Source organism: Plodia interpunctella, chromosome 10, assembly GCF_027563975.2.
Source record: "Plodia interpunctella isolate USDA-ARS_2022_Savannah chromosome 10, ilPloInte3.2, whole genome shotgun sequence".
NCBI classification, from domain to species: domain Eukaryota; kingdom Metazoa; phylum Arthropoda; class Insecta; order Lepidoptera; family Pyralidae; genus Plodia; species Plodia interpunctella.
This window is the reverse complement of record NC_071303.1, coordinates 6,677,045-6,704,982: the sequence shown is the minus strand read 5'-3', so window position 1 is coordinate 6,704,982 and position 27,938 is coordinate 6,677,045. Positions and strand designations below refer to the sequence as shown.

At 35.8% G+C, this 27,938-nt stretch overlaps 4 protein-coding genes across 8 annotated transcripts in view; 2 read left to right on the top strand and 2 right to left on the bottom strand.

Moving 5' to 3' along the window:
* Nucleotides 1-1,035: 1,035 nt before the first annotated feature.
* LOC128673310 (uncharacterized protein) lies at nt 1,036-2,422 on the top strand. Its single transcript, XM_053751079.2, has one exon. It carries the CDS (start codon nt 1,263-1,265, stop codon nt 1,896-1,898), a length of 636 nt encoding a protein of 211 aa, XP_053607054.1. The 5' UTR covers nt 1,036-1,262; the 3' UTR covers nt 1,899-2,422.
* On the bottom strand, nt 2,419-4,615 carry vnc (variable nurse cells). Of its 3 annotated transcripts, none has more exons than XM_053751080.1 (5): nt 4,464-4,615; nt 3,811-3,976; nt 3,217-3,381; nt 2,932-3,080; nt 2,419-2,708 (listed from the first exon to the last, which is right to left on the bottom strand). In XM_053751080.1, exons 3-5 carry the CDS (start codon nt 3,374-3,376, stop codon nt 2,475-2,477), a joined length of 543 nt encoding a protein of 180 aa, XP_053607055.1. In that variant the 5' UTR covers nt 3,377-3,381; nt 3,811-3,976; nt 4,464-4,615; the 3' UTR covers nt 2,419-2,474. The 3 variants fall into 3 exon arrangements, with proteins under 3 accessions (XP_053607055.1, XP_053607057.1, XP_053607056.1); XM_053751082.2 differs by lacking the exon at nt 4,464-4,615 and adding an exon at nt 4,294-4,434; XM_053751081.1 differs by lacking the exon at nt 4,464-4,615 and adding an exon at nt 4,106-4,277.
* A 538-nt stretch (nt 4,616-5,153) lies between these two features.
* On the top strand, nt 5,154-9,760 carry LOC128673309 (uncharacterized). Its single transcript, XM_053751076.2, has 9 exons — nt 5,154-5,326; nt 5,687-6,054; nt 6,304-6,384; nt 6,566-6,587; nt 7,009-7,141; nt 7,593-7,763; nt 8,088-8,241; nt 8,656-8,753; nt 9,376-9,760. Exons 1-9 carry the CDS (start codon nt 5,286-5,288, stop codon nt 9,577-9,579), a joined length of 1,272 nt encoding a protein of 423 aa, XP_053607051.1. The 5' UTR covers nt 5,154-5,285; the 3' UTR covers nt 9,580-9,760.
* Nucleotides 9,761-10,412: 652 nt separating this feature from the next.
* Nucleotides 10,413-27,938, bottom strand: part of p130CAS — a 61,483-nt gene continuing 43,957 nt past the window's right edge. For 2 of the 3 annotated variants that reach the window (XM_053751074.2, XM_053751075.2), the window contains exons 2-9: nt 16,527-16,667; nt 15,875-16,015; nt 15,233-15,541; nt 14,532-14,718; nt 13,940-14,180; nt 13,471-13,639; nt 13,011-13,234; nt 10,413-12,761 (exon numbers count right to left, since the gene is read on the bottom strand). In XM_053751074.2, the coding sequence (XP_053607049.1) occupies nt 12,419-12,761; nt 13,011-13,234; nt 13,471-13,639; nt 13,940-14,180; nt 14,532-14,718; nt 15,233-15,541; nt 15,875-16,015; nt 16,527-16,667 (1,755 nt within the window). In that variant the 3' untranslated portion in view covers nt 10,413-12,418. Of the gene's footprint in view, nt 12,762-13,010; nt 13,235-13,470; nt 13,640-13,939; nt 14,181-14,531; nt 14,719-15,232; nt 15,542-15,874; nt 16,016-16,526; nt 16,668-18,302; nt 18,458-27,938 lie in introns of those variants that run through there. The other variant, XM_053751073.1, reaches the window with a different exon arrangement.

The window sequence follows — 27,938 nt, the reverse complement described above, 5'->3', positions numbered from 1 at the left end:
AATCAAAATTAAGAGTCAGTTTCCAAATGGAGATGTATATCACATTTCGAGTGCGAACAAGTAAAAAAGCAATCCGTAAAATAAATCAGAATAAGTAATAACTACTTACGACCTCGGTGGCGCAGTGGTAAGGTTCTTGCCACTGAACCGAGAGGTCCTGGGTTCGATCCCCGGTCGGGTCATGATGGAAAATGATCTTTTTCTGATTGGCCCGGGTCTTGGATGTTTATCTATATATGTATATGTTATAAAATATAGTATCGTTGAGTCAGCATCCCATAACACAAGTCTCGAACTTACTTTGGGGCTAGCTCAATCTGTGTGATTTGTCCTAATATATATAATATATATAACTTACAGCAATGGCATAGGTAGGTACGATACTACCTATTTTACATTAGATATATAGAAATGGGTAGTCTAGATAGTCTACCTATTTCTATACACCTAGGTACTCACCTACCTATCCATTTATTAGGAGCAAAATGGTTCAAAATTGTTCCGTGATTAATACGAAAATTATTTTGAACTCACGTATTTAGTAGTACTACGACGTAGTAAGTAGGTACCTAATTTGAACTATTTTGGTCTAGCCCGCGCGCGCGCCCTTTCTATATCTATCTGTCTAACTAACATGACCGTCAGTTGGTTTCCGATTTCCGGTCAAAATATCACTCTAGAACCTACCGAAAAATTGGTTGTATGTATCAATCGATTGACCTACGTATCAATCAATCGATCTATTACCAAACAAAATAATAAGTTGTGTATAATTTAATTTAAAAACTAATTAATGAAGCGATACTATAATTTGTTAATTTTACGTTCTATAAAGTTATCTACGCATCCAAAACAGGTTTTCAAAAAATTTTCCATAACAATATAGGTATAGTATAGTATAGGTATATAGTACCAATGTGCATTCTCGAAAATTTCTAGAATAACACTATGAATCGAATATTTATTCGATTTTTTTTGCAGTCAATGTCAACCGAATTGAACTGTCATGCATCTGTGTCATGGCATGTCAATGTCAAAATTACAAAAAGCGAAGTGAGGGGAGGGGAGTATTAGTACCTTACTTAGGTACCTTTGATTTGGTAATTTGCTTTACCTATCAAGTACTTAAAAAAACAACTTTTGTTTTGTAAATAAGAAATAGAACCTAGGCACTTAATTTATTCTAGTTTGTGTGAAAACAATATTATTCTCCAAATTACAATAAGTACGTATATCGCACGCAATAACAGACAGCGACAGCTATGTCGTCTTTTCATGAAAGACAAAAGAATCTTTTCAACCTTCTGAAAGATGCTGAAGATCAGTATGGGTTTTCCAAAACGAATAAGATCACAGACGCGCCCGACTATGGTGTGATTGACAGGAGAACATACAAAAGACTTAAGAGTGAAATGAAACAATTCAGAGGAAAAGAAAGTATATTTAAGAAAAAACAAGATGCTAACATACGCGAATGCCTTCGGGCTCGAACTATCCCAGATCATGTCAAAAATCCCAAGAAATATGTCTATTATTCATTATCAGATGTAACACCTGATCAGTTGTCGGATGCGACAAACACTGCAACAGCTCTAGCCTTGATTCGACAGATGGAAGACCAAGAAGCAGAAAAATCTAAAATGGATGATGATGATGACACAGTTTTCAAAAAGCCTACATTTCGTGTTTCTTCAGCTGTAAAGAAAGAACTCCCTACACAAGATGCAAGGACTATATTGAAAAACAATAAAATTATTATGCCTGAATATATTGTAGGAGTTTCTCAAAAGAAAGAGAAGAAAGACAAAGCTATTAGAAGGACATCTCAAGAATGCACTGAAACAAAAGCACAACTGAAGCTGAATCATCTTTATGATGATGATGATGAAGAAACTTAGGTTATACTTATATTAATAAATATTGTAAATGAAGATTTTTTTTTATGTGGGCAACAGTTATTTAGAAACAAAATAAAAATCATTTAAATATTCAGTCAGCATTCCTGACACATATCAACCCAGACAATAATATATCAACCCATTTTGATGTACATGCTGTAGCAGCTCTTTTTAATAATATCACTAGCTACATCTGCTTTAACCCAGTGCATAAGGTCCATAGTAACCTAATGTATACAGTATCATTTCGGCCATAGTACCAACCAGCACCAGGACCATTACAGCACTTTAATATCCTACATCTTAATTCCCATGTATCAATAAAGCAAAAACATACATACAAGAGTAAACTAGCTGTACTACTATACTAATACAGTAACCCTAAGTCCAGTATTCTGAGTTCTGACATGCTGTTGATATGCAAGGTATTAAATTTTATTGCTCTGTAACACAAATTTTGTTGTAGTTTTGAAACACTAGTTTGACAGGTCTGCAAAAGGCTAAATAAAAGAATTATAAGTTCATTTTCGAAATCTTTTATTCAGATTTTATAAATGTATAGCATATATACTTATATTAACACTGCGATATTATAGCAGATTCAGTTTTTATTTCTAAATTCTCTGTCGGTTGGCTATCTGGCTTGGATTCAGCAGTGAATGCACTGAGGTCTCGCATCATGGAGTATGCATCTTCTCCATCAGCATAGTACTTTGGTTCAATCTCTAGAATTTTGAATCCAAGGGAATTCGTGTAAAGATTGAGTGCAGCTCTATTGCTCTTTCTCACATGGAGTGAAACATATTTAGCCTGTGAAATTAAAAATATTAATGTAATAAAATAGCCCAGTATGGAATGTAATAAATAACAAATTTTGCAATCCAGTGATGAATGGAGTAGGTAACATAATTTTTTACTTAATATTCATAAAACATTCTAAATTCTAACCAGAATAAAAAATAGGATTCACAGAGCAACTACTAAAACGTCCATGTGGAATATAATTAAACATATCTAAGATCATGAACATTACCTGGAAGCACTCCACCATAGCCAGAGAGGCTTGGTTCATTAGTTTTTGGGCAAGCCCGAGACGGCGATGCGAACGCTTGACTGCTAGAGATGTAATGTGACCATGGCGGTTGTCTTCTCCATCTTCCTCCATCTTGGCCAAAACATAACCTGAAAAATTATATTAATTTTTAACTATACATTGTTTATTTGTAAGCACACAGCAAGCAGACAAAAAACATCACTCATCAGGCAATTAATATATTTGTACTACTTATGTTATTAATATGGATTCTTAATTACATACCTACAATATGACCTTTCTCATCTTCAGCCACATAGCTGAGTTGTGGCCATGAAAGTCCATGGTAAAAGTAGTATTTCATTTGGTAGTTCTCTGGCAAGCAAAGCAAGTTGCAATGCTGCATGTTCATCAAGTCACTAGGCCGTGCACACCTTATATTCATTTTGCCTGAGAAGAACAAGTTTCCATTACATATCATTGCCACAAGTTATCAACAAAAGTGGCAGGTACAAGTTATATGAAAGATAAGTAATGTATGCAATACTACTAACAATAAGTATTTACAATGACAACTATAATAAATTTATATTGGGATTGAAGCAGGCTATGTGCTCTTAATATATTCAAATGACCTAAAAAGCCTAAAGAAAACAATATTATTTGATGAAATGTTAAAATCATATTTATTGCCACCTTTGAGAAAACCTTATTGAACTTGTCAATCAAATGCCTACAATAATTTTAAACTTATTGTCTAGCCATTTGTTTATGTGATTTCCAAGTCTAAAATACAAAACTACAATGGAGGAAATCCTGATAGTTATAATTTTTGGGTAAAATGATAACAAATTAAACACAAACTAGGTACCAACTTACTAAGTTTAAGAACTCAAGTGCAGAAGATGTATTTAATCTTTTCTTGCTTTCTTAATCTTACTTGGCTGTCTTGTTTCTGACGCCGGGGGCGTATCTGACATTCCACCCAAGAGTTCACGCACAAATCGGAATTTAGATAAACAACACTTCCAGAATATGTACCACCCTAGAACAAAGAAAAATAATTTAAATAAGTATTTCTATAAATTTGGCATAGTAGAATAAAAACTGGAATGTAAAATTTCAAACAAGCTTGATTTGTTAATGAAATTACTAGCGAAACTGAACTACTTACAAAACAACACAAATACAACAACTAAAAATACACTACAAATTCCTGTAACAAAAGCTAATATTGCTTCCTTCATGTCTCACTAGGCACGTATGTTAATAAAGTACTCATACAAACACAAAATCAATTCATACACGTTATTAGAACTAAGACCTAACAAATATGCCTAGTAACTATCGGTCAATACATACAAGTCACAATTTGTTAAAAATGTTATACAAATGTTTACAACGCATGATAACTACAGCGCCATTTTGATTGAAAGGTATTTCAATTTTAATCACAATAGCAATCTAGAATAGTATTACACATCCAATGGCTTGGATTACACAATGATCAATTCTATTGGAATGTTACGTACATTTGAGTCAAATTAAGACAAATCTTCATTGGTAATTCGTAATTTAAACTACGAAGAAAAAATTATAACCTTACTTTTTTGAAGTTTTTATTTAATTGACGTATTGACTTTTTTAAATGTCATAAGCATCTACGATGCCCATGGAATAAGGAGTATTACTGCACATTTATCCCGACAGAGTACAACACTGTATGTTAGGTACACAAAAGCTTTGCCGCCTTTTGATATGTCGATTAAAACGTTTATTTTAGAGTACTTTATTAATCCTTTCATTATGTAAGCATTCGTTTGTGAAAATATACAACAATGTAGCACATTCGGGTAACGAAATATTGGGAAAAAATCGTTTTCTATAAGATAAAAAATAAACTTCGAAAACTCTCACGCTGTAAAATTTTCGAACCAGTAAACAGTCGAAAAGAAGCTCGGAACACTTCACAGGTGCGCTGAGGTTTGCGTAATATGCCCTATTAGTAGGTACTGTACAAAGTATTTACTAAATCCATGACGATGCCTACCCGGAGGGGTTTAAGATTGTACACTAGTGTAGATCTAAGAAATACACCTTAGATCTACACTAGAAAAGCAAGATGTGCAGGATGACAGGATTGGTTTGCATGCAGGATAGTGAGTGAATACTTTCAAAAGTAATTTTATTGACACTCACGCATGCATTTATGTCAACTATGTCAAGTCAAAATAAACAAAAAGCTTGAAGCTTTAATCAATACCTACAGTGCCTAGGTACTAACTGAAATAAAACAAATAAATAATTCCAAGGAAGTATTAAATTGAGCAGTCACCGAAATAAACATTAAGGCAATGGATGAAAGTCAAGACGAAAGCACTAGCGCAAACGTTCCGTAAGTTTTTTTTTTCTACTGCAGTTACAGTCCAAGTTAAATAAATTGAAAAAGACCTTTCAAAACCCAAACAAATGTGTATTTTTTACATAAATTATAATTTTAATAGTTAGGTATTAGGTAGAGCAAAAGGTAAACAATATTTCTTTAATCAAAAACATTTGGTTAAAAATTCTTCAGAAAGCAACCACCTTGCCACTTGCCCTTGCCACCACCACAGTGGGATATAAACAAGGTGTTTGATACAAAAAGACAAGGTTCGAGGTGAGACCACGAACAACCCAGCTGTATGATAATAAACATAAACAAATGGTGTTAGAGTAATTTGTACTTATATATTTTTATTTTTTTAATTTGCAGACGACAAAGAAGCCCTGTGTTTGCCAAAGAAGAGGTTAAAGTGCTTCTTGATATTATCAATGAATTCAAAGAGTATATTTTAAATAAATCCACTACTTCCTCTGCCACTCATGCTAAGGAAGTTGCTTGGGTGAAAATAGCTAACAAGTTTAATAGCCATGGCTTTAAAAATGTTCGAACTATTGATGCACTGAAATGTAAATGGAAAAATCTTGTCAAGGATGTAAAGAAACACTCAAAAAACTTAACGGATGTGAATCAGGCAGAGTGTGATGAGTTTTCCAGTCAAGTGTTGAGCCTCATGCATGATGAAGACAATTATAATAATGAAATTGAATTACCTCCTGACTTTGAAGAAGTTTTTAAAGGTAAATTTTGTGGTAATATTATATAATTTTAAATTTTTTACCACCACTAATAAGAACCAGAAAATTCTATGGAAATGTTCTATATCTTGCAAATGCTATTTCACCATCTTTAGTTTAATTTTTTTTATGCACCATACATGTGTAATGATTTATATATGAGAAAAGGCAAAGGGTTATGGAGCCTATTGAGAGCATAGAGTCATTATACCATAAACAATTTATCAAAGAATATATTTCATTTGTTTTCAGAAATAGAGCAGCATAATAATGAAGCTATAAAAAAAAAAGAATATTGGAATGGAGATGCTTGTAAAGATGATGCTTCTTGCGGTAGGTTTTTGAGCTATATTTCTTTAAAAATTCTTTTTTTTTCTTTTTCAATTAAAATCACTACAAAGTTAGTCAAAAATGCATATCTTTGGTATAATTGAAATTATACAGTTGTCAGTGAAACTTTATATAAATGTTATAATTGAATTGATTTAATAATGCTTAATGTTTATTTTTACAGTTGACGATGTAATGGTCATGAGGTAAATATATAAATTACTAACAGTTCTTTCAGGTAAAACCATAATAAAATATATCACACCTAAACCTTCCTCAGGATTTTGTATTTATTGGCATCAGTGAGAACAAACAAAATCAAATATATGAATTTATGGAATAGATCAGCTGTATTTTTTCGTGATTTTGTGGTTGTTCCCATATGAAAAGTTGTTCAGTATTATGGACTGAGTATGTAGATAAAACATTGCCAATGAATACAAAATCATCCTGTATATTGGTGAAAACCATACAAAAATCCCTTCTTAGTTTTTGAGTTAATTTGATGCAACAAGGTATTTCTTTTTATCGTATGTAAGGATAAATGTCGTGCTTGGGGCAACTACATAAATTCTATTCTATAACCCCCTAGAAATATACCTTTTAGAAAGATTTTTTCTTCCACAGAAATAGATCAATGAACTTCTCACCTGAAGAGAGCAGACTTCTACTGAAATGTGTGCAAGCTGAAAAGAAATATATTTTGTCCAGAGACCTATCGTCAAAAGCCCGTCGTATGAAAAATGCTGCGTGGGCAAGGGTGAGAGAGCCACAAAAACATTAGGGAACATTTGACGCTCAACATTTATTTATTTGCAATGCATTGCATAAATAAATTATGATTGTTAGCAAAGAAAATTAGTACTACTTATTATCCTACCAAACAGCTTCTTTTTGTCACCTTTTTTAGGGTTTCGAAGTAAACAAGGAACCCTTATTGTATTTTATAATGTACTAGCATTTGGCCGCGGCGAATTTATGTGATTCAAATTTGTATTTTTTCATATCTTTAGTTAAATCTCCCGTTTCCCGCTACGATTTCCGTTTCAAGTCTCGGCCCGAAACTTGTCCTATTCTGCTTCCTGCAATGTTAGGAATCCCGTACCATTTCCTACATATACAGGGCAACGGCTAATCATATAATATTAAATTTCTTTAAAATAGTAAGTAATTGTATAAATAAGTGTGATTAATTTGTTTTTTAATTTTAGATAACTGTAGAATTTAATAAGACGAGTCCGGAAAAAAGGAGCATGAAGGTATTACAGGGAAAATTTTCAAATATGAAGCGAGAGAGTAAGAGAGGAGGTCGTAAGAGATTTGTAAAAAGCAATGAAGAAAAACATGTTAAATTGATTCATGAAAATTTTAGTGCAGAGCGAGTAAGTACACATCTATTTATTGTTTACTGTATTATCATGATAATAAACTAAGTAGTGTTTCGGAGCTATTGATATTAACACATTTATTTATTACGTAATAATAAGATAGTAACTATCGATAGTCTAATTGTCATCACGGTTCTATACTACTTATTGTTTTATCTCAAATTATCAATAGTTGACTATCAAGCGGCAACATTAAACCTAACCTAAACTTACCCGTTTTGAAAACGTAGACGGTAGACGTCAGGCAAGCGGTGTCCCACTCTCGAGTGCAAAACCAGGCAATTCTTCATTGTTATTAATTTGTTTTCTTTTTTGCAGAAAATTAAAAATGAGCCATTATTTGAACCTGAAGATGAAGAAATGAATGATAAAAGTGACAGTGATGATAATTACCATATAAACGTGAGGAGAAACGTCAAGGTTGAAGGTCCAGACCCATTGTGTACTGTGCTCAATAGCGATTCTGGTCTAGGTAATATGATTTTTTTTTACATTACAATGCCGGCTCCACACTACCGACAAACTGTTTGCCAAATTTTGGCAGTTTTGAAAAGTGAAACGCAAACACACTAAGGAAAGTAGATAAACTCTGAGAACATCATAAATAGTTAAAGTAATATGGCAATAGTGAAATCGTCTGATGAACTCATTTATTGTTTTGTGGACAATCTAAATTTTTATAATAATATAATCAGAGAAAAGAAGCATTCGTGTTTATCTTATTTGAATTATTTTCCCTCATGTATGTAGGTATAGCAGCGACTATATTTGCACACCATTCTATAGTAAGGCATGTTAAGTGCTTTCAGATTTTATGTATCAAATTACATGTGTTTTGCAAATAAAATGTAGTTTATCTTTTATTCAAAATGCTCATTAATTCCAGGTTCGTCAATGAATATTGGCACATTTAATCCCTTTGAGAACAATGACGTGGCCAAGTTAAAAATGGAACTGTTGAAATACAAAATCGAAAATGCCAAGGTATGTGCTTGTTCAAAGTCCACTAATATTAAAAATGCTTAGGTGTTAGTGTGACAACCAAACCTACGCATAAAATCACGCAAATTCTAATGGACGGATTTGGATGACTTTATGGGAATGAGACATACCATAATAGACCTTAACTATTAGGCGAGCAGGATATAACCTGGAATAGCGCGCACAGGGAACTTCAATAGGTTAGTTGCCTATGTGTTAAATAAAATTTATAAGTGCATTCACATAATTAAACATGTCAATTTTATTTATATGAAATGTTACGATTCAATATTTTTTGTCCTAATTAAAATTTTACGCTTTTTGACTTCAACAATTGAGACAAGTCTATATAAGTATAAGTACAAGTCCTATGCCCTTCCCACGACCGTGCTCACCACGCCTAGCCGCTAGCTGGAGGTCCCGAGTTCTTTTCCAATTAAATAATCTAAGTTCTATGCAAATATTTGTACCCGTGATCACAAATATTTGTCAGCAGTTCTGGGGATCGGTGCTTAGTGCTTAGTGTGGACCGTTGAGTGTTGTCCATTTATTTTTTATTTAATGTGATAAAAAAAATAAAAGCTATTACGTATATTATTTTGATGGAATGAAACATTATTTTCAGTTGAAAAGGACAAGAATAGAGAATGCATTACGAGAAGATGCGCAAGCCATAGAGGTGAATGCAATAGAGAGGGCATTGCGTTTACGAGCTGCGAGATTGGAAGTCGCCGCGGCCGAGCTGAAGTTGCCTTCCTCCCACCCTACTCTAGTGTACACTACGGCGGAAGCCGCCGCAGAATCCTACCTCAAACAGTACCAGACATGAGGAGTAGAGATTTGTCATGTATTTTGGTTTTAAGTGAAGATAAATTAGTATGTGAGTGTAGATATCGACAGGATATTCACGAACTAGAGTGTTAAGTTAAAATAAGGTAATTTAATCAATCTTCTGAAAAGAAATAATTCCAATTGCGATTTTTTATGCTATGAATAAAAATTGGTCATTAGTTTGTGTCTTTGTTATTGCCTTTACTGAGATAGGCAGGAGGTAGGCATTCGCGACTAATTATTATTTATATATATTTTTTTAATTCGTTAATTTATTTAAATAATTTCGTGAAATCGTTCTAATTTCCCTTTTACAATGGGGCGTACAAAATACGCAGTTTAAACTGCTTTAATATATTTCGACGGTTGCTTTATTTTTCTCACAGACCTTGAGACCGCAATAGGGTATTTGTGTACAAATAGTGTACCTGTGTATAAAATAAAATGCATTCACATAATGAAACACAATAATTAAACTTCACTATAATTGATAAATTTTATTTATTATCTCATAAATATACTTTTGACTTTCATAAATATACTATTGAAATTCTTTTGACTCCAGTATTTGTGACGTCACTTGTTTCTACTGTCATACAAGCCCATATTTCTTTTACACGTAGAAAATAATCTAACTTGACGGCAATTACCCTATTTATAAATATTGTATTAATTTTAACATTATACGCTTTTGATGGGAGCTAACATGAGTAAATTTTCCTCTAGAGGCGCTAGTGTTGTTCAAGGTTAGTTTTCAAAGAAAATTTTGACGTTTGCGTGCGTGCTATGCACACAACGCAGAGGTCATAAAATATGAAATGAAACATATGATTAGATACGAAAATTTGTATATTTTAATTGATTGCGCTTTTACAAGATGATTAAATTACAGTTCAATATTAAAATTATTATTTTTATGCATTTGTACAATTCATCTAAACCTAACTAGACTACAACATCTATGAATATATTATATTACACATCGCTATTGTACAACATGCTTTTTACATTGATATCATACCCTACATCTATCTACTTAAAGTAAAAAATAGATACGTACATACATACAATATGTAAGTAATGACAAGCCACAAGTACATAATGATGAGCGTCACATAAGTATAGTGGTAATTGAGCACACATTGCTATTTGTCCAGTCAGTCGTTTTAAAGATTTGTTACAAAAACTTTTAGTGTGTGTAGCATCAGTCAACTTTGACGTTGACTTTAATCTGCGCAGAATAACACAAAGTACGCCATTTTATCTGAACGACGCGGGATAAAGTTAACGTCCAATTTGACTGGTGCAACCCACTTTTAATGTTTTTTGGTTTACCTATATATTAAAAATAATATCAGTTAATTCCATGGGCAATGTCTGGGAACGCACTGGTACCTTTATTCGATGAATTAAGTCACATCTTTTACAATAAAATCACATCGAGCTGAGGTAATTTTTGCATTGATCTGTTTATAATGCGATTTTGAATCTTATGTTTGCGTAATAAGGTTCAATGAGGCAGTATTGATAAATGCTACTGCCTTATGACGGTTAACAATTAATATTTTTGTACACTTGTTTACGATGACATAATATCTTTATCAAATTATAAAACTACGTGGTGAATTGTATAGTATAAAATGTTGTCATAAATCCATAGGTGTAACAAAAACGATAATGATTTATAGTAGGTACGCATTTTTGTTCTAAGTTTTTGTAAAAACTTGGGTAGCAAATATACAACAAATCACTTTTTGCGTATGTTTTTTCTCTATGGCTCCTACCTACCTACTTATAAAAGAAGACATTGATTTTGTACATCTACGTAGTGCCTAACACTTCGAGTGATTATATCTAAGAATATTTTAGGCATCGTCACACAGTACTGAATGTTGTACAAACTCGTTTATTCACTCTAAATATAATATAAAACTGTTAGGTACATAAGCGATGAAACTTTAGGCTAAGCTCACATGGCCACACAAATCCTGAACTATAGTAAAATTTATGATCGTCACAGAATGTGTATTTGTGCAGTGGAGTACTGGATTGCCATCCTGTAATGTGAACTTACCCTAATAGTTCTTACTAGTGGTTCTCGTATATCGTTGTAAAACGTCTAAAAGTCGAGCAAAATCGACTTTCTCTACAATATAAACACACTGTTGCAAATTGCAAAATTGTATAAAACTGGACGGACAACTCAACTCACTACAGCAAATGAGCATCCAGCAATCAAATCTCACGTTACTAGTATGCAAACCTCGTTTAATTAAAAGAAAAATAACGGCAGCCTTTGTTAGTATTAAAGTCTAATAGAAACTTGGTTAATCGTCTTTATTCGGCAGTCATATAAAGATATCTTTGGTAATATAGTGCGGAGAGCACAACCACGATGTATGGTGTCAAAAGACCTGCAATTTTGGACCCTGTTCCAGCAGGGTTGACCAAAACGGGCTTTCCTATTGTTTGCAAGTTTTTTAACCGAACGCATTCTATCGATCGAATATTTTTCTACTGCACCTACGTCGAATCATCTTAAGTTACTCTGCTCTCAATCATGCCGAATTAATATTCAGCGTTAATTTAGATATGCTTTTACGCAATATCTTAATCTTAAATACACAGGTTATCCCTAGCGATAAATTTCTCTAGCCAGAGTTTACAACTCAATAATTTTAAAGATCTAGGTTACTTCTCTTAATTTCATTTTTAAAAGGTCCTTTGATATCATTTTCGACTATCGAAATATTCTGACCATCTTTAAGTATTTACCATCTTTGAGCTTCACTCGCACCGTTTAACGGACTCAACCGCGTTTATCTTACGCTATTTAGTTATATTTGCAGGGTTGCCAATGACGGGATACTGGTGTTGTTATGTGGTGTAAGAGGCGTCAATGGAGTGGTGGCTGTTGAAGGTGGGACTGTGGTGGCGGGTGTGAGAAGGGGTGAGGCGACGGGCGCGGGGGGAGGGTCGGCCGCCCGCACTAACACCCGCCGTAGCTCCTGCGCTCGGGCAGCCAGCGTTCGGGCAGCGTCGGCCATTTCCGCGACGGCGCTTGCGCAAGGGAACTGTTGCGCGGCGGATTTGGTCTTCGCCACGGTTGTGGCTAATGCGTCTGAGAGCGCATCGGAACATCTTAGCGCTCTTGCTTTTAGGCCTGCGTGGTGGGCGCTTCTGTTAACAAAATGAGTTTTATTAGTTAAATACATACACAACATGGTGGCTCCTGGGTTTCAAACTCTTTGCATGAAAATGAATTAAGACATCATGATGTCTTAATTCATTTTCATGCAAAAGTTCAAAGGTTTTCCTATATGGACATATTTATGTTTATATGAAAAAATATTACAGTTGCGCATAACACGTCGTAAGCGACTGCCATATAAAAGTAGATGTTTATAAAAAGTAAAGCAGCTATCCCACCTATGCACGGTGTCGCCCACGTGCACGATGCGGTGCGCGCTGAGCACGACAAACTTGCCGTGCGCGAGGAAGACGTCGGGCGGCTGCCCCATGTCGATGGTGCGCAGGAACGCGTCCACGGCCGTGGCGAGGTGCGCGCCGTACGTGGCCGTCTGCGCGGCGTAGAACGCGGCCAGCTGACGGTCGTCGGCCGGGAGCCGCGCCGCCGCCGCTACTGCGCTCACCTGACAATCATTTACTTGCATTATATAAGGAAGAACACAGGTTCAACACTGCTGAGAAGAAATACGAAAATAAACTCTCAAGTATTGGCCCCTTACCATTGCACTACATATTGTTCTTTATAAATTTTGTATTCTAGTAGTAGGTACATAAAGTACACGATGAGAAGAAACAGACTGCTCTTCAATGGATAACAATAATTCTAACTCAAAGTAAATAAGTGAGTTGTTATATTCACCTCTCCGGCATGATCTGCATCCCGCACAAGCGCGTCAAAGGAAGCTCTTAGTTTATCTGGTAGTGCAGCGCGAATCTCCGCGTTTCTTCTGCCCACTGCCGTGCGAGACTCTAGCCGCACGTAGTCGTACTCTTCCGTCCATTCGTGCTCCGGGACTGGTGCTGACCGCCTATAAACATCCAAACTCATAATTATTACATATGTATAAAACAAAGTCGCTTCTCTTTGTCTGTGGGGACAGGTAGAGAGAAGAGACTTTGTTTGTCCTTGTGTTTGTGTGTAGTAGATCTTTAAAACTTACCAACGGATTTTGATGCAGATTATTTAAATAGATAATGTTCTTAAAGGATACCATTACTACCATTCAAGGGTTAGGTACATTGCTCAAAAAAATCCATATCTCTAGATGATGTCGAACAACAAGTCTTATTCATACATCAAATCTAACAGAACAAAAATCTTCACCAACCTGAAGAGTAAAGACGCATTTCCATTGATAAACGATGCTGCTCTCCTGACGTCTTCGGTAAGAGACCTAGCACAAGCGACCAGCTGGTCCAACGCGTCCAGAGTCCCGTCTGTGGGCTCCCGGTCCCGCTCCAGTCTGTCAGGCGCCCAGTCGCCGGCGTCCAGCGCGCTCGTTGCCTCGTGCGTTATCCGCTCTGCGTCTTTCAATGCCTTCACAAGTGGCCTTAATTTTACTGCGATACCTATGAGGATTATGGCAATAGTTTAGCAATAGTTTTTAACTTTGGTTTGGAACTATCTGGTACTTTCTAACTACTTGCAATTATTTAATTTTTTATATACATATAAGTACTTATTTATTTATAATATTTAGGTACCCGATAATTATTACATTTTTTTTAGGTTATGGCTCCATCGTTCGCTAAACGTTCGTCAAGGTTGAGAAGAGCACGGTATATAAGATCCCAAGCGTTACTAATGAGACTTATTAATCAAAATTGTATTTATTATGGCGGGACATATTCAGATTTTATAGCATTCTTTTCGACAAATCCTGCCTTCAATTGCCTTACAGATCTCCATATCACACATACCTTTGTCTTGCGCATCGTGAGCGTTGGCGAGCGTAGCGTCAGCGAAGACGGCGAGGTCGTGCAGCGCGGCGCGCAGCCGGGCGCCCGCCACGCGCACGTCCAGCACGCGCGGCCGCAGCGCGCCGCGCCGCCGCCAGCCCGGCGTCACGTACGACAGCAGCCGGGACACCGCTGCTGACGCTTCCTCCTGCAAATAAGTTAGTTTCAAAGATTCTGAATTTTGCGTGTCCTACGACTTAGATGATCTACTTATTCTGTTTCTAATTGTGTTCTTTCTCCTATCTGAGCGTTTTTCCGGTTATTTCCTCAGCCGCTGAGCGTCGGAGTCCATAGTCTGCATTCATACTTTTTTGTCTCCACTTCGCGCGGTCGTCGACATCCCTAGATTTCAGACCATTGGCATGCATATCATCCTCGACGACGTCAAGTTACCATTTATTGGCACGGCGGGAGCGACATAGCCAGACATGTATACCCTACGTAATTTACCGGTCTACACAAGACGTGTGAAAACTTGTTAGTGGCTTATTATTATTTCATTCCAGATCTCTTTTAGATCTCTTTTATGGGGAGCGGTTTAACTGGTTCCTCTATGTTGGCGGCGTAGTTTCCCAAATAAATAAATACTTAAATCAAATTAAATGCTCATGTATCACGTAAATGAGGAGCAATCTAAAGTTAACATTTTCGCAGTCAGTTACCTGTAGTCTTTCCAAGGCCTCTAAAGCTGCATCACACGGCAAGGGTAGTGCTCTCGTCCTCGGCACATCATAGGTGCTCGAGGCAGAAGCGGCTGAATGAGCAGAACTGCCAGAGTTGGCTGACGCACTGGACGTAGCCGAGGTTAGTGAGCCGGTCCCGCTGCAAGCGGAGTCTGCGCTAGCAGGGCGCGGGGCCCGGGGCGCGTCATACCAGTCCGCCGCCGGCAGCGGCCGAGGACTGTCATAGTTCGCGATGCGTTGCACCGGCATTGGAGCCCGAGGCACGTCGTATAGTGAACATTCTTCTATCTGAAATTGAATGGAATTTTCATTGCTATTTTCCTATATTAGACATGCAGTCTATTTGTAAGCAGGTTATTAATTATTGCGCAACGTTGTCAGCGGCTAATATATAGGTGTCAAGATTCTCGTAATCAGCAATTATGAATTAAACCAATGCAATAAATAAAAACTAACGAGAACCGTAACGGGGATTGTCTCTATTCTCGTTCCTTTACTCACTCATAAAAATTGCAAATAGGTTAATTGTAAACCAGTACCTAGTTTCCAGTTCTAGTATCTAGTTAGTGGGTACTACCAGTTATTTGAAAAATGCATATATCAAGGCGTTTAAAAACTTACTTTAGTGAAAGCCGGTGACTGCTGCGCCGGCATTGGCTGATGCGCGACTGGCGCCGGCGCCCGCGCCCGTCTCCTCTGCATGGCTGCGCTCGCGTCGAACACCCCAGCCACCACTCGCAGACGGTTGCCAGGACATATTCCCTGGAATACAGTGAAAAATTGTTTTAGTATCACATTTTATGTGACGTCATATTTGTTATTACGTATAAGGTCGTGTTGTTATCACTTTTAAATATATTTATAAACAGTATATACTTACTACATATATTCTGAAATTAATTTACTACGAAATAGTTAATGTCTAAAATACGTCAGTCAACTAAAATAAGTCAAACAATAAGCAAACAATCTTGTACCGAAGACACGGAAGATCTTCAAGTCCCCCATAATCTAATGGGTCCTCTACACATATGATCGACGTAGGTACATTTTGATTTCGACGTTCAAAGCATAAATCGAAAGACGTCAATAATAACACATGGCGAAGTGCAGCAGTACGAAATAACAAGCGTCACATCAAACCAATCTTGACCTATGGTTGTTATTCCACTTTAGAAGAGAAATTCATTGATAAAAAGTTTAGAAGTAGTTTTCTATCTCCCTCGTCAGAAGGTAGCTCGTGCTCGCTTGCAGATAAGAGTGAAGAGTCTACCTGTCTTCCTCGTAATGAGCACAGCCACCAGCCCTCGCTGCCGCCCGTGTTCTGCTCCAGCACGGTCAAAAGGTCGCCGCGACGGAAGGCCAGCTCGTCGGGCGACTCCGCAATGTTGTCGTATAATGCACGCGCCATACACTACAACAAAAAAATCACTAAATAAAGTTTTCCGAATAGACTCATTTTAACCTATGTATGTGTAGGTAGTTGGTATTAATGAGGGTTCAAACACGACCTTATTTAGACGCATAATGAGATGTGCCGTGCGTGATTGATATCGTAACCGTGTTATTAATGCGCTCGTTTGCATTCGACACCCTAGCGCCCACATTTGCCATGTGTGCAGCTGCGCCGTATGCAATCAGTGGCGTAGCTATGCAACTAAAGGGCTAATAATAATATTGTTGTAGTGAAAATAATAGCTCTAAAAATTAACTGTTTAAATAAGTTTGTTTCGAAATTTCTTGTAGCCTGTGTTTTCTAGTGTTCAAAATGTCAGTGGGTTGTAACTTTGACTAAATTAAATATTATACATACGATTACATATTAGTCCTTGTTTAGATTTAATTTCTGAATACGTGCTTTGTTTGACGAGAAAAAAGTCGCTAAATTTAATGTAGGGAAATGCTGTTGTACCAATGTCACAAGTTCACAACTGGTAGTGTCATGAAAAAGAAAATTTGGATTTTGGTAGCGGCATGGAAAAGTAAAATCGTTGGTGCTGCCACAACTCGATTGTGGGTATGGGTCCGATTGCCCCTGAGTATGGCGGCCCTGGTGTAATGCACCGTCGAGCCCTCCGGTAGCTACGCTACTAAATGCAACCCAAATCGGCCGATAATGACGGACTGTATTGTGCAACTGCAGTGGGCGATCGCTTGAGGCAGGCCATGTCCGCTTCCGACGCGATTTTGAATGTACGTCATTTAATCAGTTAGGGCTCAAATTGCAATGTTTATTAGGTACACTGTCTTTGTTGCATTGCACAATGTATCTGTTCAAATTAAAAATTATTTTTTCAACTCAGGATGATAATACCTAATCACTTATGACGTCAAAAAAATATTTATTGTCGACTTCCAAAGCGCAGATGAAGATGGAGTGGCGCAACAAACTTCACCGCACCCTTTTCCCCAAAAACGTCAAATACTAAATGTATGTCTTAGAAATATAAGTACGTACCTATAACTGTTGAGATTAGAAAAGGTAGAGGCGGAAACTTTTTAATGAACTCTTTTCTTTTACACCCACATATGTTATAAAGATCACAGACTTTTCATTCTTTAAACATAATTCTTTATACGTAAAAGTGTTGCATTATTTTGTGTCTATAATAAATGAATGAATCATTTAACCGTTCAGTTCAAAGGTTCATATTTAATTTACCTAATAATTAATTAATAATACTTATCACAATCTTAATTTGAAATGTATGTCTATGAATAAGATTTATGTGGCAACATGCCACATACATTTTAGATAATTTTATAATTCATAATATTTTTTTTACATAGAAAAATAATAAGAAACAAATATTACCATGTTTTTTTGTTATTATTTTTCTATGTAAAAAAAAATATTATAAAAAAAAACAATATATTTTTAATAATATAATTATTTTTATTTTTTTTTTAAATAAAAGCAACAACAATTTACTATAATAACTGTCCTAAAAAGATTTACTATTTCGATTAGTAAAAGTTTAAAATAACACCCATCAACCTGATTCATACATTTTTTCATTATAATTTAAAGCATAATTAAAATTTATACCCAATTTTTTGTTATCTCCTTTCCTTTTCTCAAATGACACGGACACATATTTACTCTAGTCACTTTTATTAAAACACTACACTTCACTCTCTCCATTAGCGTAAAAAACATTAAACTCAGTAAATTAAATAGAATTCTTACAACACGATTGCTCTTTTCTAAACCTAATTGCGAACTGACTGTTCATTCATCTCCACTCAAATTTATCGTAATGCATAATTAAATATTTTAGTTTGGTTGGAGGATGACCAATCCCTCGTCATTAATTTGTAAGCAATACAATTTATTTACTTTGACTAAATTGATTTTCCTATGTTAATATACGTCGGTAATACAGGTTTATCCTTATGACATCCATCCTTATTCGTCCATCCATACTAATTCAAATTCAAATCGTTTATTGCCATACTTCGTACAGTACCTACGTAAATCTTAACGCCTGTCCGTGTCACTTTCATGCCTAAACTGAGCCGGTTTCTATGAAATGTAGAACATATTAACTTGTACTTAGTTAATAAGTGGAGTTACGGGCAACAACTAGTTTTTTTTTATACAAATGTGATATTGATGAAAATTAATGGTTTGAGGAACATTTCGATAAAATGTTGATTCACTAAGTACTTAGTTACCTATTTGCAATTTTTTTTTGTTAGTTTTAAGCAAAGTCACCAAGTTTACTACAAAATTCTATCTTGTTTTATAATAAGAACCAACTTCATGAGATAATTGGAATAACTGTCTCAGGGTAACTCAAGGTAAAAAAAGTGTGAGGTCCCGTTTGGGTCTACTTCGTGGTTTATGTTCGGTTTAGACTAGAGCTTTGTAAGACAAAGTAGATGAGGACACGCCGGATCATTCTGAGTCACCTCTGATTCGCGGAATCACGGATTGTGATGCGCCAGCGCAGCGTGTGGCAGTGTCTCGTCTTGAAGGCACTGATGAGGTCATTTCTTGACCTTTTCATTCATTGGTTATAAGGTAAAAATAAATGAGTAAAGTTTTATACAATAACATTTATTTTTACCAGCCGCGCCCGGGTCTTTACTCCCGTGAGGATTTAAATAGTATTATTGTGCTATTCCAAGTTATATTCTATCTGTGTACCAAATTTCCTCGAAATCAGTTTAGTATATTAGGCATTATTGAGTAACAAACATCCTCACACATGTAAACTTTCGCTTAGTTATTATAAATAATATAAAAATACAAATAGATCTATATAAGTTTGATATATAAATAAATATAAAATATAGATTTTGATTAATATCTAAAGGCTAGATACATATCCCATAAATTTCTTGCCGGAAGCAGTTAATATGTAGGTAGATAGGTACCTACCTAAAGAAAATAAAGTCTACATTTACACGTAACTACATTGTTAAATAAATAAAATATTAGGACGATTATTCAGTTTAATAAAATAACTTCGCTGGGGGTTATACCTAAACAGGAATATGTAGGTATAGTATTTGTGGTTAGTGCGGTTTGTTATTTAAATTTCTACAAATAAAAGTGACCTAAGTTTCCCTGCACTGAATTTATAACAAGTGCAAATTAGATCCCGAATAAACATGAGCGAGGGAAAAATATAGTATTAACTTAATTTTTTTTTAATATTTTATTTTAAACGGACAAATAACTGTGTGATAAATACTCACACTTTCAACGTGTAGTTCGATTTCCCACCTACGAGGTTCAAATCATATTTTCCTACGCGGATCTAGCAGAAGACGCCTGAGTTTATTTTTATGTCTGTCATATGAATAGTTGAAAAATCAATGGGCTATCATTCAAGCCGTACAAGCTCACCGGCTTGTAGGACTTGAATGGCGCGGTGGCGACCTACGAAGGTCGCTTCTCCCGTACTACGCGAAGGGTAACCGCGCCTGCGCTCTCCTCGCCCCAGAATCTTGTTACATTCGTTTCCGCTCGTGGGACACTGAAACGCCTTTATTATGGGATGTCGATGTCCGATAACTACTTGGTGAGACAATCCCACTCAGTTATAGGAATTATAGTGTTAATATAGTTACAATTACAATCATAATAATTTCTGTCTATACAAGACAATTCATCTTGATTTGGGATGAGGTATTAATTTATCTCTGAAACTTATATCTAACTAGCTAGAATGCAACAACTTTCAGTTCAATGTCATATGAATTAGGCGTATATAATTCATACTATCAGTGCCAAATAAAAATGAACTTCTCTGGACTGAAGTTGACTGTAATAGAAAAAAGTAATATTACATTTTTCTTCAGTCCAGAGAAGTTCATTCTTATTTGGCACTGATAGTATTTTAAAGTCCCTATGAAGTTCTTACCTTCCCTATGAAGTTAATTAAGGTGTGAGTGAAACAACAAAATTACCTATCTCAAGTCAGCAAGACAGGCTATCATGCAGAAAAGATAAAAAGCCCAGGAAATGAACACACGCTTGTTTAAAATAGTCTCACCTACTGAATGCAGTTTATGCAGCGACAGTAAAATTGGTGCGACTGGCGCCACGGACAGCGCGTCTAGACAAAACGATTTTTTCCTCTTAAATGCCTGGATAATTGGCCACATACTTTACAGCAAGCAATTAATGTCATGACTTGAATATGATCAATGATTACAAATTAACATGAACTCCGCAAAGCACAAGTGGGCACACAACTTCTATCTGTATACAATGTAATTAAATAGAAATTATAGGGAAATTATTTTGTTTAAATACCTATTTAGGTAGATAAGATAAATTATTTATTTGTCCAGTAGTTTATTAAGACACCAAAATAAACTAAGAAAAATTGTGCGTGGCACACTGTACAAAAGAGTTACATGTATACAGCTGAACTAAACGCTACCGTACTGGGAGTTTTTATTCATCTACCGCCCTGACATGTTAGGTGAAGTGAAGTGAAGAAATGACTCTACCCTATATTTTTCTTTTAATGTAAATATAAAGACTAACTATTATATAACTGTAAAAGCAGCAAAATCAAAGCACAATAATCGCCTACTAGATTGGGCCCTCCACGCTAAGGAGTTTTCAAGTGGCAAAAACATCAGGCCCGCTGCTTCAAACCACCGCACTGTTTGCATTTGGAAACGAGCAAGAAACAGTAGATTGCAATCAGTGTCGCAGATAGAGAACATTTCTAAAAGCCGCAAAGCCAGGGCTGGCGTAAATCTGTTTTCTATAGTAGAACCGCCTAAATGAGTCCTCGCCCGCGGAGTACAAGGGGCGCGGGGGTACGACGACGAAGGGGAACGAAAGAGGTGCGGGCGGCGGTCGAGCGTAGCGTGTAATACAAGAGGCGAAATGTTACTGGACATTTCTTGAGATATGTGAAGTCATAGTGGTTAGCGGCAAACAGGTGAAGATTTTTATTAAAAAATTAATAATGGCTATACAAAATTTGAATGAAACAACTGTAAACTATACAACGTGTTCCTTTTGTTATCCCATATCTCCATGGTATCAACGAGACCACGTACATGAATTAAATAGCATAAGCATTTTTCGATTATTGTTATTTTCAAATTTTTATTTTTCATACAAAACAATTCGATAAAAATGTGATTTTATGATATATAGGTATGATATGTAGGTAAAAAAAAGGTAATAAAGTTATGTATGTAATATTTATTTATGCAAAATTTATCAAAATTATAAATCAATCACTTATGTCCATAATATCAGTATCACTGGAACTTGATTCTTCACTTTCGAAACAGCCATCATCAGAATCATCAGAATCGTCTTGCACATTAATAATAAAATCAACAACTTCATCTAGTGCTCCATCATGTTTGCAATATTCGTCTTCGATTTTAATCACGTGTTTAACACAATTCTCCCATTTCTCTTTGGGATATTCAGCAAATAATCTCTCTAATATTTCTTTTTTCTGGTCCAAATTAGAGTCGATACTTTTTTGTGCTAATTGTCCTTTGATATCACCCCAGACCAACTCAATGGGGTTCAGGTCTGGGTGATATGGAGGCAAACGCAATACTTCGTGTCCGTTTCTTTTCAATACCTCGTCAATTTTGTAAATATCTTCTGTGAAATGGCTTTTAATTAATTTATATAAGTCATCTTTTCTAAGTTTTTCATCAAAAGGCACGTTATGTCGTCGTAGCCATTCTTGCATAGTTGGCTTGGTAGAAGCCATAGTTGGCTTTTTCTCTTCTCGAACCGAATGATAAGCTGCGTTGTCCATTACTATGACAGAATTTTGCGGTATATTAGGCATGAGCTTTTCATTTATCCATTTACTGAAATTTGCGAAATTCATAGAATCGTGATAATCACCTGTTTTACATTTGGATTTGAATATCACAAGGGCTCCGTCTACAAATCCAATTTGACCTCCACAATGTACGATGATCAAACGGTCCCCTTTACCAATATGAGATAGAACGCCAAGTTCATCCTTTGATTGCCAACATTTTGAAACGTTATGAGACGCGTTTACATAAGTTTCGTCAAGGTATAAAATATGTCTTCTTTCTCTACGATATTTTTTAATAGTATTTAGGTATTTCCACCTCCACGATGTGATATTTGGCTGTTCGATAAGGAGTTTCCTTTTAGATCCGCATTTCTTAAATTTAAAACCTAGATCATGTAATAATAGCCTTAAATATTCCCTGCCGCAGTGTAATATATTCTCTTCTCTAAGTACAGCGTTCAAAGTTTTCAGAGTAGGTATTTTTTTGAAAATTGTGTAAAACTGAGTGACTTTTCTTCTTACCACTCCTTTTGTGAAATCGTCTATTTCCACTCTTTTTCTACGAACCTGTTTTGGTTTTCTTGGTGATTTAAATCTCTCGTTGTCATTTAATGCTTTCCCTTGTTGTACAATTCTAGATACAGTCTTTTCTGATAATCCAGTAACTTCTGCTACAGTTTTATTTAAAGGTATATCTTGTTTATATTCATCAGAATTTGGGTCGAGTTTCTTTTTTCTAAAATATTCATATACGTTAAACGCCATTTGTTTGCACTGACTATTAATTCTATGTCCGAAAACATTTCGACTCATCTTGAGAATGTAATCTCATGTATAACTTTCACAAGGCGTCCGCAACTGTCAACACGTGTGATCGCTAACCGCGTAGCGAGCGAACTGAGTTTTTACAAGAATGCGCCCGCCGCCCGCACCTCTCTCGGTCCCCTTTGTCGTCGTACCCCCGCGCCCCTTGTACTCCGCGGGCGAGGACTCATTTAGGCGGTTCTACTATAACGGACACACTTTTTTGGAGAAAACACGGAGTGCGGAATTGAATTTAGGTAAAACAACCTTAATACAGGTTTCGATTCAATTTTAATAAATGGTTACAGTGTGAGTGTGCGTGTGTATGTAGGATTTCGATTCTCGGTTGGAAGTAAATCTGTAAGGAATAAATGTTACAACATTTGAATATATCACAGCAATCGTCACATTTTATATAAATACTATTTATTGTTATATTTATTTAGTTTTCGTTTGTTACTATTTATTGTTATGTTTATTTAATTTTAGTGTTTTACACTTACCTATATAACGGTAAGCTATAAATTTATTAGGGTGACGCCAAAATCCTCACTAGAAGAACCTCTGACATGTAATTTTGCGTAATAAAATATGAATAAATAATGGCAAGAAGTTTATAGACCGTCATAAGTTAACTATAGTACCTACACAATGTAATCATATAATGTACTGTACGTGTAAGCGATTGTGAATGAACGAACATAAATGAAATTAATAAAAGGGGTCGCGTTGGTTCTTCTCCTACATATTCTCACCTGATTCGCAGAAGAATCAATTTACTCATCGACAACCCTATCAGTTTATGAGAGCACACGTGTTTCGCTAACGCGACGCATCAACCACTTGGAATCCGTCCGCGATTATTGACCTGATAATATAATCTCCACACTTGTATGCAGGACGGCTACATCAACCTTTTTGCAGGTAAATATACTTGTAAAGTGGTCGTACCATTATGATAAAGCGGAGAAGTAATGCGTGAACTCGTTACTTTATTTAAATGTCGCAATGAAAGCATCCTATTTTAGCACTAAGTATATAAAATAAAAATAGATAATTAATAAATGGCTACAGTCAACCTTTTTCAAGTTATAGACTTGTAAAGTGGTCACAGCGGTAAAGTACTTAAAATGCGTGAATTTATGTGTTATTTAATTATCAGGATTTTATTTTTGCATTTTTTTGAATTTCATTTCTAGTAGATAGCTAAGTAATGGATAATAAATTTAAAATATGATAATGAGTAATTAAGGAAATATGAAAGGAGATGTCCAGGGAGATCAAGGAAAAGTACCTATCAGCCAACTGAAAGAGAAGGAAAGAAGACATCGTGTCGTATCGAGACCTTAAAAGTAAAGCCGAGAGAGACAAGAGCTTATGAATTAATACGATAATGTAATGATAACTTTATGATAATTTCAATGTTAATTCAAATTAAGCACGTAAGTAATTTTCAAGTGGAAACACAGAACTTACTCAAACACTAGCAGCAACAGAGGTATTCGTGTTCCAACAGAGTTATAATTGATTCTGAAACTTTCGATTTAAACTACGTCCATTATCCTTTATCATCTACTTGTAATCGCCGATATTTCGGTACAGTCGCGCCTAATGTATCCTAAAATTCAATATTCGAGCCTACCGAGTTCAGTCAACGACCCATCCCGATAGAATAGATAAAGCCACCCTCGCACAACCCACGAACAAAATACAAAACAAGGTTATTACAGAAACGGTTATTTCAATAAAAATAAGGCGTGCCTACTCAACACCCTTGACATTTATAAAACAGTCCTCTGCCGTATCTGTCTGTCTGTTCGCGATATACTCAAAAACTACTGCTCAGATTTTCATGCAGTTTTCACCAATAGATAGTATGATTCCTGTGGTGTTTAGGTTAATTTCTTATGTTTTACCCGGGCCGCTAGTATATAATGAAACTGTAAATGGGTTATGTATGTTCGCTCATCACGTAAAAACTACTGGATATAATTTGTTGACCAACACGAATAAGTCACGGGTTCTATAGAGCCCAATTTTATTTATTTAATTTTCTATTTTATGTATTCGGAAAAAAGATTACAAATTGGCCTCCCTCTAAAGCTAGAACAGGTAAAATAAGATAGTACTTACTTGTTTTTACTAAGTATCTGTTCACTAATTAATGTGTGCGTAAGTCCACAATATGTTAATATTTATGGCGTGTAAGCGAAACGACCCTACATCTAGATATGGTTCATTCTATTTATAACGAAGATAGGTGGAAACTAGAGTTAACATTTCGCACTTGCCAAGAAGACTCTCCATATGAAGTTTTAAATTATGTGGCGTATTCCTGATTTATTGTGATATTTTTTCGAAGTAAATATATCTACAATTTTTAGGTAAGTAGGAGAATCGGGAGGGGTATTGAGAAAAAGCGCTACTTATTAGGATATAACATAGACATGTCCATATTGTGTTAACCGCAAAATAAATTGTTTTAAATTTTATTGTCGCCAACCGCAAAACAAATAGGCAAGTAAATACGTAATTCCTAAATTGAAAATATTTTTAACAAACAGACATTATTTGGTAATAATACTAAATCAGTACCTATTAAATTAAGTACTTTCTTTTACAGTGTGAGATTCCTGATAATGTGTATCTCCTCAAAACAAGCTGATTATTACAAAAGCACATTTCGTGGGAACTGGGCACATCGCTCCCGGTTCCCAGCGGTGGGCCTGACATGAAATGTGATAATGCTTGTCCAACAAGGTAAACATTGTCTGGACTCTGAACAAGCTACAAACAAAATTGTTGTGAAGCGAATGATAATGTTGCCGTCTGTTTATGGCTGGGCTGATGGAAATTAATATTGTACTATAGCCTCGACGTAAAAGAGAAGTGTTATATTGTGGTCATTTCGGAATAACAACTCCACTATGAAGGTCATATGAATGTAATATCCGATCAGTGTACAAAATATCATACGATAGTGAGTAACAACCATTCTCACACACAAACCTTCCAACTTTAGTATTTATAATATTAATAGGAAACAGGATAGTTATATTGTGTTCACGGTAGTACACCATAATTAGTTTCAGAGTCGGTTGATGAATTGGTAATCATCATCAATAGGTTCTTGGCCGCTGAATAGGGCCATTAAAGCTAGCTTGAATTCAACTTTGGGCTTAAATGATTTACAAGCATTAAAGTTTCATATTTTATGCATCCTGGAACCAGCTTGGTGAAACGGCGTTAGAAGAAAATCTAAATTTTGCTTTGTATTTGTACTAATGTATATGTATGGTCTTGCCTGATGAGTTGCTTAAAATCACCAGCTTTCTAGACTTGGTGAACGTGAATGGCTGCACGTTGATAAATATCTCTCGGTTACAGGTAGATAGGTAATTATTTATCTGTTATATGCTCTAATCTCCCTATCAATAGATAGGATTAATAATAATTAATCCCATTAACACCACTCTACGCACTTAACGAAATTTAAATAAACACCTCAAGTCTATTAATTTCATAATGGAATTCGTAAATGAATCGACAGGCTATCACACAGACATAGAAATTCCTGAGACGACGATTATAATAGTCCACTCAATATTTACAACGCGTCTGTATTAATATGGTAATTAGGCTTATGTTACGATCGATACAGATGTTTATTAGCTGTTTATCAATATGGTTTGAATTTTAAATTCTCGTTGACGCCCATAGCATGTCGCTTACCCCAGCGATGTTAAATTAAAAATGTAAATTTATCATGGAATTGAATAAAAACATCACCACAGATACGAGCACAGTTGGGTGATAAGGGGACGATTGAAAAGACTCCCTTCCGTCAGAGGGTGAGGCAAGGAGGGGTAGAGATGCAATTTTCAACAGCATTCTAAAGATCTGCAGTCGCAGTGAAAAGATTTTACTTTTTAATCTTTTTAGGGACAATTACAATTCTTTTGAATTTCTTGGTAGCGCTCGATGTGGGTTATTCTGTGCGATGAGAATTCTATCGTTTTTTAAGCTCGATAATTTGCGTTGAAATTTAAAAGTATCGAAGGCAAAGAGGTACGAATAGTCAAAACAGCTTGACTTGTGGCCCCGGTACCACTGGAAAGATGAAGAACGTACTGAATGACCTGGAAGCCGGAGGGCTTCGAATGAACCGACTGAAAAGAAATAGCACAGAGGAACAGAAAAAAGGATAACGCTAGTAACGGAGGCCAAGATTATTTTTAGGTCGCTAAGTACATTACATAAGTACATTGTAGCAAATCTATTTCAAATTTAATACTAAAAAGCCAATGTAAAAATAAGACAACTCTTGGTTCCAGTTATATTCTGTTGTAAAAGCGAAATAATTAACGCCCCGTCCCCGTTTCTGTTACCCAATTACATGTCTGCCCCAGGACTGTGCCAACTCAGCTCTGACACTTGTAGCTACTGGCCGGATGCCAACCGGCGTCTGAGCTGCGACACAATACAACGCCGGTTATTGGAACCAAATTAAATAAATAATTTACAAATGGGTACACCGAACACAAAATTCTAAGCTCATGACAGAGCATGAGAAAAATATCTTTGGAAGTGAAATTGTGTGGATGATG